Genomic DNA, 11,902 nt, shown 5'->3' on the forward strand with positions numbered 1-11,902 from the left:
AGCTCAAAATACAAGTCTCACGAAAATCGAAATCAAAGCATTGCATCTTGAGTCCGTTAAAAAACAATTTGCCGACTTCATTGGCTGCTTTCGTTCCAGCTCGTTTCAAACAGTTGTAAAACTTCCTATCACAAGAACAATGGGACATCCGCCATAGTAATTGGTTGGTCAGATAATAACGATATTCGAACGGTTTCAGACTGGGCCTGCAGTGATCGTGTGAGCGACAACACATATCGGCTTCCGCCTCGGGACCTAAACAACAGAAGAAAGGAGAGATGAAAACATATGTTAATGATATCAGCTATTCATTCGCCAGATAAACAAAAATAAAGCGAGTCTGAAGGGAGAATACTCCACTTTAAATTAAATGTACTAGCTGTAACTGGACCCATGTTTTGTTAGGAACAATGACTTACTCGTAAATAGAGTGCACCGTGAATAGTATGGCATCACTCTTGGATAAACGTATACATGATAAAGCAAATCAAATTGATTTTGGATCCGCATGCAAAAATCAGCGCCTTTAAAGGCGATCACAATTTCAATGTTTCTGTACTGCTATGGATAATAATATCGACCACTGATAAAAGCACCAACGTTAAGATGTCCTCACATCATCAGCTAACTGAATCTGTCCTGGCTATTTTGAAATATAAACAGCGATTTATGCAAATTTAGAAGTGTATCCCAACAAAGCATTGGTCTTACGTTATTCTTTCTTGTGGTAAGATACACCTGTAATTGCATTTAAGTTGTATTACTTGTACTACTTCACGACACTGTGCAAGGCATGTCGAATATTTTTCGTTCTGGCAGCGGAAATGTATGTGTGCTGGGATATAGTGCATTTGTGCTGCTTCCAATATAACCTACCTAGTTTACTGTACACATCACCCGCTAGGTTTTCCACACCACACCACAACGTCCCTGGATAAATTGCTTTAAGTAGAGTTTTGACCGGACCAGGAGCCTGTTTCGGTGCTATAAGCTGGGCTGTATTTAGTTCCGTCATGGTCTTTTCCCTGCTGTAAGTGATCAGTCATATACATTGATGTAAACAGATAGTCACCAATTCTAATTTGATTCCCTTATTAAATAACTTTTGCATGTATTCAAATTGTACATTGATAAATGATTACATCATTGACGATCATGACAACTCAATTGAATGATCACAAGTTACTTCAATCGCCATTGTATGTGGTTGAGCAGGGTTGAGACGCTATTTTACAAAATTAAAATACAACCTTACGTAAAAGCCATCTAGAATTATAAGCCTCGAAATGTGTATAATATTATAATCACCATGTAATCTCGTTTTAGTCTACATTTTATTTCTCCGAGACCATCCGATGTTTAGTGCTAATTTCTATGTACACAAACAAATTAATTTAGTTTGACTAAATACAATACTAGTCTGAGATTTTCTGGTTACTAATGAAGATTAATTATGTTGTAATAGATAACAACTTATATGAAACTATAAAAACGCAGAAATGAATTTTCAGATCAGTACTTCGACAGTAAGATATGTGCGTCGTGTCTACGTCTGCTCTGAAATACTGAAATTGGTTGACTGATGTGTGTGAGGGCGCTCCGTCACGGCGTACCTTACGTTTCCACTTGTATAACCAGTAATGATCACTTATGATGTAATAAGTGTAATAAAATAAACAATTCATAGGAAACAATAAGAACACAGAAATGAATAGTCAGATATTTAATTCGTCTGAAATATCCGCCGCCACAGAGTTTGCGCTTATATATAACCATGCACGCGTTGGAACTTGCAGGTTATAAAACAATGACTCAGTGCAAAATATGTCAAAACCTACCTTGTACCATCCGGTGAGTTTAACTCTGACGACCTATTTTCAAATCCTCTCATCTTCTCCAAAATGTCATGGTCTGAATCTTCCAGGAACATCACTTGTCGACAAGAATATATCAGATTATCAATCTCTTGATCAGAATCGACAAAATGTATAATAGAACTCTCAACATATCCATGCCTAACCAAGTCATTCAGCCAGCTAATTCGATCAGCTGATTCTTGGTCTTGTAATATCTCACAACTGGAGAGCTTTGTTTCTCTCTTGTCCGACTGGAGGACTGCTTTGATGAGAACGGTACCATCAGTGACTTGCAATATAGTGAAATTACCACCGCATTCACATCCCGACAGAGCACGTAAGAAGTTCACAGTTTCTTGTATCTCGTTTGGCGGGTACTGACGAAAGAACTGTATGGTGACGAGAAGATATATTAAAGAAAGGAGCGCTATTTTAAACGAAAATGTAACAACCGGCATGCTTAGAGTTGAAATAGTTTTAGAAGTAGACGTACATGTCGATTTGTTTTTCAACGCATTGACTTTACTGTCAGCACGTTGGTATTCACTTGTACTGTAGCCAAAGACTTGTTTTGTACGCGCAGATAACATGTAGAACGAACCGTGTCGAATCCTAATTGTTCCAAAATTCTATACGCAACCTTCGTCACAATCAAGTAAAATTATGAAAACTGGAACAGGTTGGAACAAAAAATAGTGGCAAGGAATTCTATTCCACTCTCTTTTTAAAGTGATAAGTTCTGAAAATAAGCACACAAGTACGTTCTTGAAATGAAACCATGCAAAGACTTTCAAAAAAGACACGTAAACCTGAGAAATCTATTGGTTACCTATTTTCAAGTAAAAATTTAAATGTAAATCTACAATCAAAGATCTTTGAATGTCTCCTAACACCTGCATCCTGTATATTAACATATACAGCTGAAATATGGGCAATCAAAACAATGGTGAAGAACTGGGACAAAACAGAGACTGAAAAATACCATCTAAAATGGTGTAGACAAATTTTGAATGTTAACAACAAAACAAGTAGCATTGGGTGCAGGATGGAACTAATGGTAGAATGCCACTTTTACCAACCATCCAAGTGAAAGCAATACAGTACTATAGAAATATAGAAGACAATAAGAAAGGACACATTTATCATATGCCATGAAAGAATGACAAGAACACAATTATTCTGGCTCACATGGCTAGATAATTAAAAACAAAATGAAAGAAGAAGAATATGGAATTTCAAACATCGACAATACCACAAAGGAACACTTTTTGAACATTTGTAAAGATTATTTCACCAAGAAATGGACCATGTTGTGGTGAAATTATAGAGAAGTATCTAGATCACCAGAGATACAAAATTCGAAGATACTATGCCGTTTTTATGTACGTCATGTACCTATTTTGAACATAGCCGATATTACTATAAACTTGAGTCTATATTGGACTATTACATGTATCATGTATTAACAATAGTTTAGCACTAGTTTACAATAAACAACAACTTGGGTGTCATCCATGTCCCGTTGTCTCTATGTGTGATAGAATTTGATCGACGTTACAATATGTAGGTGTGTGTCTCTGCATGAGTTTCTACTTTCTCTACAGACACACCATTCTAACATAGACCGACAAGTATGGATAAAATGATACAACAATAGAAAAATATATCGTTATCTCATTTTGATGTAGATACACAATGCATTGTGGTATTACTAGTATCTTGTCATGGCATCCTTGCAGACGAAGACTAAGGACATGACCCTTGACCTCCGTGTAGATATATGGGATATCAGGAAAACTCTAGAAGAAAAGTCGGACCAGTTTTCTAGCTGTGTTTTTGGTCTCCTTCCTGTGAATTTGAAAACTCGGAAAACCAACCATGGGAATCAAAGTGTATTTGACCAGTATATCTGGCTCTAATGAGGTAAACAGATATGCATCTTTTCTACTGATGTTTATTCCGAAAACATTTGTCGGTTGAATTTTTCCCTGCGTGTTGATGCTTGATTCTTTGTATAGAGGCCCCTCGATGTATTTATAGCAATTGACAATCACTATCGTCATTGACGTATTCAGTGTCATCCATTGCTACTAAAACTGGATGTCTTTGTAGACAGATAATACACAATTGTTGGAAACATGAATAATATTTTCATCATCCGAACTATGGTATTTGTGTTCTGAGTTGCGAATGGTACCACCTAAACAGGATAAATTTCGAGTTATTACTTAGGTCTGTCAGTTGATGGTCTTCTACAGTACATGATATATCAATGTAGTAGAATTGGATTCTTACAATTTCGTTAACATGACTGCAGTGTACGACATGAAAATACCAATACCAAAGCTATAAAAGAAAGAACCCGTTCCGTTTCAGTATTACACCGCATTAAGTCAACCTATATCTGCTATCACTCGCCTGATCTTTACGGGGTGTCGGGCGGAAAATTATCCCGAGCTATGACTCCATACTTTGTCATCCAACTGTTTAGCAATCACGGGCCACAAAGTACGGCATCCGACTGTTAATAGCAACCATGGCCACACAGTACGGAGTGAGTGTCTGTTTTCCATTGATAAACTTCGTGTCTGTTCTCAAATTATTATTTTCCTGTATACAAAGTTATTTTACTGTAACCAGCTTGGGCTATGTCGATTTGGAATGAAATGATAAAGATGTTATTAGTTATTGGAAATATATATTATCGTCATAATGTGTCTACGATACTGACTTCCTATATTTGAACTGCGTAAAACTGATAAATTTGTCCAGACACTTTGACTTCCAACTTTTTAAGGCATAAACTCACTTAAGGAACTTCACCTTCAGAATTACGATCAGCTGTTGTTATTACAGTGGACAGAAATCTTACAAGTTGAAAGAAATTCCCATTTGAGGCCTCTAGTGTATCGCATCCAATACTTGACCCCCATGACAGCCATACGTGCTGTAATTCACATAGAGATCACTCGACAAATACACAGTTGATGTGATGAGCTGACATTCTTGGCGAGTTTGTACATTGCGCATGCGTGATAGTGAAGGATAATGTATACTGTTGATATGAATGTTGCCCCAAGTCTATATAATAAATTACCTTGCGATTCTGTTTAAAACCAACACACTCCATACGTATATGCTTGTCAATCTACTTTTCTATGCGGTAACATTTCGATATTTGTTTTGTTTGTTGTAAATAAAAACGATGCCAACATGATGTATCGTGTTCATTACACAGTTACATGTAGGCTGCCCCCTATGTTGCTTTCATTGTTTAAAATTGTTCTTGATAGATACAAACAATACACAACTTGAAACGTGTAGAGACAGATAGTTTTGATAGGATCCAAACTTCGATTAGAAGGGCTCAAGCTGAGTTAAAACATTTCTATACTGTGTATTTCAAAGTCATTCGTAGTAGTAAACTAACTGATCATGATGCAAGCTTATAACCATCACTCGCAGTTGACTGAACCCAAACCTAATATTAAGATATAACATTTATAAACGATCCGATGACGTAATTTCTGATACGTACTGAAAATTGTGGAGGAATCCGTACTACTAGGCAATCAACTGTTCTAAGAAAATTAGATAAAGACAATTTTAGTGTCGTAGAAGACATGCATCGACATTAATTTGACACCAGTACGGTCTAATCAAGGTTTATGTAAGTATTTTCACTTTGAGTAAAAAGTTTATAAACTCAGTTTGTGCCACTTTAATAGAGAAAGTGATCTAAGTTTAGTGGAAGAGAAAGAGAGATGGGCTGGGGGTATGTTTAGGGGGTATAGTATATTATAACATAAAACAAGTCAACAACAAATTTGATTCCACGGTATGAGCTACAAAAAAAAATTTGTTGTCCTGCAAGTCTTGAGTTGTTCAGCAAATTTTCCCCTATGCTTTTGGCAAGCAACAATTTTTTTACATCCTCCACACCCCCCCCCCAAAAAAAAATGGCGGTCTCGCCTGGTCTACTTCAACATGAACGCATGTCTGAGCAGTTGGATGAAAAGAAGTGTGCTCTTTCTGAAGAGTAGCGTCATTGATATCTTCATCGTTATTGTATTTACTGCCAAGTGAATTAAAGCATGGAAGAGGTATAAATGAATAGGAGAACGAGATTGTGAGATTTGTATTGTGTATGATATCAAAATAGAGTGTTCCAACACTGACTGTCTCTTTGATTGTTTTTACACCTATGCGACTCTCTCTCTCTCTCTCTCTCTCTCTCCCTCCTCTCTCTCTCTCTCTCTCTCTCTCTCTCTCCTCTCCCTCCCTCCCTCCCTCCCTCCCTCCTCTCTCTCTCTCTCTCCCCTCCCTCCCTCCCTCCCTCCCTCCCCCCTCCCTCCCTCCCTCTCCTCCCTCCCTCCCTCCCTCCCCTCCCTCCCTCCCTCTCTCTCTCTCTCTCTCTCTCTCTCTCTCTCTCTCTCTCTCTCTCTCTCTCTCTCTCTCTCTCTCTCTCTCCCCCTCCCTCCCTCCTCCCTCCCTCCCCCTCCTCCCTCCCTTCCTCCCTCCCTCCCTCCTCCATCCCTCCCTCTCTCTCTCCCTCTCTCTCTCTCTCTCCCTCTCTCCCTCCCTCCCTCCCTCCCCCCCTCCCCCCTCCCTCCCTCCCTCCCTCCCTCCCCTCTCTCTCTCTCTCTCTCTCTCTCTCTCTCTCTCTCTCTCTTTCTCTCTCTCTCTCTCTCTCTCTCTCTCTCTCTCTCTCTCTCTCTCTCTCTCTCTCTCTTCTCTCTCTCACTTATTTTGTTGTTTTCTTCAGATCAGAAAACGTCAGCAACTCGTGAATTTTCTTCTGGAAGGATGTAAGATAGAATTTGAAAAGATTGATGTAGCATCCGATGACACTGTCAAGAAAAGCATGTGGGAGAAATGTGAGAAAAAACCAGAAAATGGTAGACCCCTGCCACCGCAATTCTTTTTCGACGATGAATATCTCGGGGTGAGTTTGAATCAACTTCCCTAAGATCAAACATTCGAAACAACCCTTTCCTCATCACTTCAGGTTATTTTGTCAACTCTGTATCAATGTGAACTTGAGTCACGAGATATTAAACATATCACCTTTGCATATATCCACCCCTTGGGTGGATATCACAATATTTAATTTGATACCTTCAAGTTAGTTAAAGTGACTTCAAAAATGCAAGTTTGTATCTCCGCAGAAATGTTGTGAAATGACGTCAGAGTGGGTCACAGCTCCATGACGTCAGAGTGGGTCACAGCTCCATGCACACATAGCATTGGCAATTTGCCATACAAAGGCCCAACAGAATCGATAGGGTATTTGCGTAAGTGAGTCGGTTAGAAAGTGTCATATTTAAAGAAAAAGTAAAGTGTCATAAGAAAAGAGGAAATTCGGGTGAAAGATAGTTTTTTTAGATTTTAGAATGTTTGTTAAAGTTTGTATGCAAATTACAACTACTATCATGGGGAAGTGGGCTGAAATTTCAAGGTGGAGCACAATGTGTAATGACACAACTTATCATAGCAACCATTACCACGCCCTTAGCAGCAGCCAAATACCAGTAACAGTATATATGAAATTAGCAATACGGATGATGATGATGATGATGATGATGATGATGATGATGATGATGACAGTATCTGTCTCTGTATAGTTACAACTATTCCAACCCAGTATCTATTCCAACCCAGTATCCGTCTCTGTACAGTTACAACTATTCCAACCCAGTATCCGTCTCTGTACAGTTACAACTATTCCAACCCAGTATCTGTCTCTGTATAGTTACAACTATTCCAACCCAGTATCTATTCCAACCCAGTATCCGTCTCTGTACAGTTACAACTATTCCAACCCAGTATCCGTCTCTGTACAGTTACAACTATTCCAACCCAGTATCCGTCTCTGTACAGTTACAACTATTCCAACCCAGTAACTATTCCAACCCAGTATCCGTCTCTGTACAGTTACAACTATTCCAACCCAGTATCTGTCTCTGTACAGTTACAACTATTCCAACCCAGTATCCGTCTCTGTACAGTTACAACTATTCCAACCCAGTATCCGTCTCTGTACAGTTACAACTATTCCAACCCAGTATCTGTCTCTGTATAGTTACAACTATTCCAACCCAGTATCTATTCCAACCCAGTATTTGTCTCTGTACAGTTACAACTATTCCAACCCAGTATCTATTCCAACCCAGTATCCGTCTCTGTACAGTTACAACTATTCCAACCCAGTATCCGTCTCTGTACAGTTACAACTATTCCAACCCAGTATCTGTCTCTGTATAGTTACAACTATTCCAACCCAGTATCTATTCCAACCCAGTATCTGTCTCTGTATAGTTACAACTATTCCAACCCAGTATCTATTCCAACCCAGTATCTGTCTCTGTACAGTTACAACTATTCCAACCTAGTATTTGTCTCTTTAATAGGATTACGAAGATTTCGACAAAGCTAAAGAAAACGAGAGATTGTGGAAATTTCTGAGAGTAAACAACCCAATCCCAAAACCCAAAACACGATTTCACAGAGGTGACAGCATAGAAGAAGAAAAAGAACCAGGTAAAAATTAGATATAAATTTATCTAACTAATAGTCTACGTAGATTTATATTACGGTAAAACAAATAGTGTAACGATTCCCCCAAAACGTTCTTAGCAACCATGCCAAGGGGCCACTTGAGATACTATAATAGCTACATCTAGCGTCTATTAGTCTTCCATAACAACAATTATCCCAGCATTGCTACATTGTTTTGTAGGGGATACCTTTTAGGTGATTCATGCATTTCAAAATTGTAACAATTGTACTTAATTTGTTGTCAAAAAGCCAGACGATAAATTGTGACAATGTTAGTTGGATATTTGAGGACCCAGACGACCGCCCGGTTCAGGTTAACTTGCTTATATTGTATTTCTGCTCAGATGAATATGTTTATCAGAAGTAAGCATTCTAACTGGGATCAAAATTACATTTCACCATGGTAACGCTATCTTTTGTTATACTGTTTCCAGAGTTATTAGAAAATCGTTAGTTGTAAAATATGCAAATTCTGAGAATTAGAGATTTTAAATTTCAAACAAGTCTCCATACCAATATATGTATTCATATCTCACTCATTAATGCATAAAGAATGCACATTATCTTTCGAATATTCTTTTGATTATTTAACACGCACATACATATATCCGACAGTAAACAGTGGAGTCGAATCACACTGTATTTATTAACTCTTGTAAGTTGATATTTTTGGTTTCATAATCTCCACTTAGATAAAGAAGAGGCCAAGGAGACAAAGGAAGACACGAAAGAGGATGAAGACAAGACAGAGACAGATGGAAATCAAGAGAAGGAAAAGGAGGAAGCAAAAGAAGACGATGGAGGAGAGGAAGAAGAAAAGGATGATGCAGCCGAAGAGGGGAAGGAGGACAAATCAGAAGAAAATGAGGAAGATGACATGATGGCCCTCCTTGGAGGAGGTGATTCTAAGAAAGAGGAAAAAGAGGAAGCAGAGGAGGATGATATGATGGCCCTTCTTGGAGGAGGCGATTCTAAGAAAGAGGAAAAAGAGGAAAAACCAGAGGAAGATGACATGATGGCCCTTCTTGGAGGAGGTGATTCTAAGAAAGAGGAAAAAGAGGAAAAACCAGAGGAAGATGATATGATGGCCCTTCTTGGAGGAGGTGATTCTAAGAAAGAGGAAAAAGAGGAAAAACCAGAGGAAGATGACATGATGGCCCTTCTTGGAGGAGGTGATTCTAAGAAAGAGGAAAAAGAGGAAAAACCAGAGGAAGATGATATGATGGCCCTTCTTGGAGGAGGCGATTCTAAGAAAGAGGAAAAAGAGGAAGCAGAGGAAAAAACGGAAGAGGATGACACGATGGCCCTTCTTGGCGGAGGCGATTCTAAGAAAGAGGAAAAAGAGGAAGCAGAGGAGGATGATATGATGGCCCTTCTTGGAGGAGGTGATTCTAAGAAAGAGGAAAAAGAGGAAAAAACAGAGGAAGATGATATGATGGCCCTTCTTGGAGGAGGCGATTCTAAGAAAGAGGAAAAAGAGGAAAAACCAGAGGAAGATGATATGATGGCCCTTCTTGGAGGAGGTGATTCTAAGAAAGAGGAAAAAGAGGAAGCAGAGGAAAAAGCAGAAGAGGATGACACGATGGCCCTTCTTGGAGGAGGCGATTCTAAGAAAGAGGAAAAAGAGGAAAAAACAGAGGAAGATGACATGATGGCCCTTCTTGGAGGAGGCGATTCTAAGAAAGAGGAAAAAGATAAAGATGCAGAAAGTAAGGAAGAAGAAAAGAAAGAGGAAGACACCAGAGAGGAAGAAAAGAAGGAAGAAGAGAAGGTAGAGACAAAGGAAAGGGAAGAAGAAAAGAAAGAGAAGGAAAGGGAACCTGAGGAAGAAGAACCAACTAGTTACAGAAGAAGTCCGTACAGTAGGAGACGATGGGATGATGATGATGAAGACACAGGCAGCAGTTCTCCGTACAGCTTTAGGAGACGAAGACAAATGATGCAAGATGATGATGATGACGACGATTCTATGAGTTTTCTACGAACAGGCAGTGGAAGAAGGAAAAAAATTGCCGATGACGATGATGATGACGTAATGAAATTTTTAGGATGAAAAATGTGGTTGTCAGATGTATAAAGGTTTTCATCGTTTTCAAAATTAAAACTCTCCAACAAAAATTAAACATTTCTGGAATTTCATTTAAAACCAAAATTAAAAAAAAATGAACATAAATAGGTAAATATAATAAATACTCGTATTAGTTTGACGCATTTCACACTATATCATACATTAAGTGATGAACTCTATTTGTTTTATAGTTAAATAAAGTCGTCATCAAACCTTAATAACAATCAAACATAACTTACAGCTACATAAAGCTGACCCTTTTCATATCTGTGTTTCTCATCATAATACCATTCAAATAACAGATCGGTCAGTCGGTTCAAAAGAAAGTAAGTGTGTATAAGTGTTGGTAATGCTTTCAATTCATAATTATATTTGTATCAGTCTGGCTGTCCTATAAATATATTATGGGATATTATGAACCATTTGATTTAAAAAAGATGTCAGCGATAAACGGTAATTTTAGTCCACTTAGGGACGATCGCAGACTGTCACACAAACTCAATAAGCGAACTTCGTTCGTTTAGATGGGAGGGGTCTGGTTTCTGCAATTGCTGAACTTCACTTTCGCACTTCTAACCAAATTTCGAAAACTTTCACCCTTTCAATGATAACAGCTGTATTTACTACTGAGATGTTGATAAGTTGCTAAAAAATTACTTCTAATGTGAGATACAGTTCTGGCTTTCCGGTAGTATTTTGATTTGACTTTTTAATTGACTTGTTAATTGACTCGATTTAACTATCATTGCTGTATATTAAATATGACTGTTATGGATGGCAAAGATTTACAGACATCGAAGTCATATCATAGAATTCTTCTGGTATGGCAAAGATTTACAGACATCGAAGTCATATCATAGAATTCTTCTGGTACAGTAAAGCGTTTAAGAGTTTTGTTTTTGAAAACATTTCCACGTCAGTCCTGCTTCCAATTATAAATACATAGTTACGATTTCTTTGCTAAATTTTCATTTTCATTTCTATTTAGTCATAACCCAAACTGTAAATATTTCAACTTTACATGCTAGTATTCAATAAATCCGGATAACTAAACTTATCTTTGTTTTTCGTTTTGGAAAGGTTACATGTAAGATGTTTGGTCTTTACACCTTACATTATTTATTCTGTAGGTTTCTGATATTGTTGACACCAGAAATAAATCAACAAGAACGAGTGTGGAAGAGACCAGGAGTTTGTGTTTGAGTTGTCTTTTTGACTTCATTACCTCACTTGAATCAAACTAGATCAATTGTTAAATCTAAGGTCTTAGGGACGATCGCACAATGTCACACAAGCTCAACAAACGAAATTTGTCCGGGGGGGGGGGGGGTCTGACTTCATTGCGATTGCTGAACTTTATTTTCACACTCCTAACCAAATTTAGAAAACTGTCACGCCTTCAAATTCAATGGTAACATCT

At 38.2% G+C, this 11,902-nt stretch overlaps 1 protein-coding gene across 1 annotated transcript; it reads left to right on the forward strand.

Annotated features, from left to right (window-relative positions):
* The first annotated feature begins 3,623 nt into the window (after positions 1-3,623).
* LOC144449066 (uncharacterized) lies at positions 3,624-11,535 on the forward strand. The gene is made up of 4 exons (XM_078139479.1): positions 3,624-3,779; positions 6,622-6,801; positions 8,267-8,396; positions 9,107-11,535. Exons 1-4 carry the CDS (start codon positions 3,735-3,737, stop codon positions 10,465-10,467), a joined length of 1,716 nt encoding a protein of 571 aa, XP_077995605.1. The 5' UTR covers positions 3,624-3,734; the 3' UTR covers positions 10,468-11,535.
* The last annotated feature ends 367 nt before the right edge of the window (positions 11,536-11,902 follow it).

The sequence above is a fragment of the Glandiceps talaboti genome, chromosome 18 (assembly GCF_964340395.1).
Source record: "Glandiceps talaboti chromosome 18, keGlaTala1.1, whole genome shotgun sequence".
Classification (NCBI taxonomy): domain Eukaryota; kingdom Metazoa; phylum Hemichordata; class Enteropneusta; family Spengelidae; genus Glandiceps; species Glandiceps talaboti.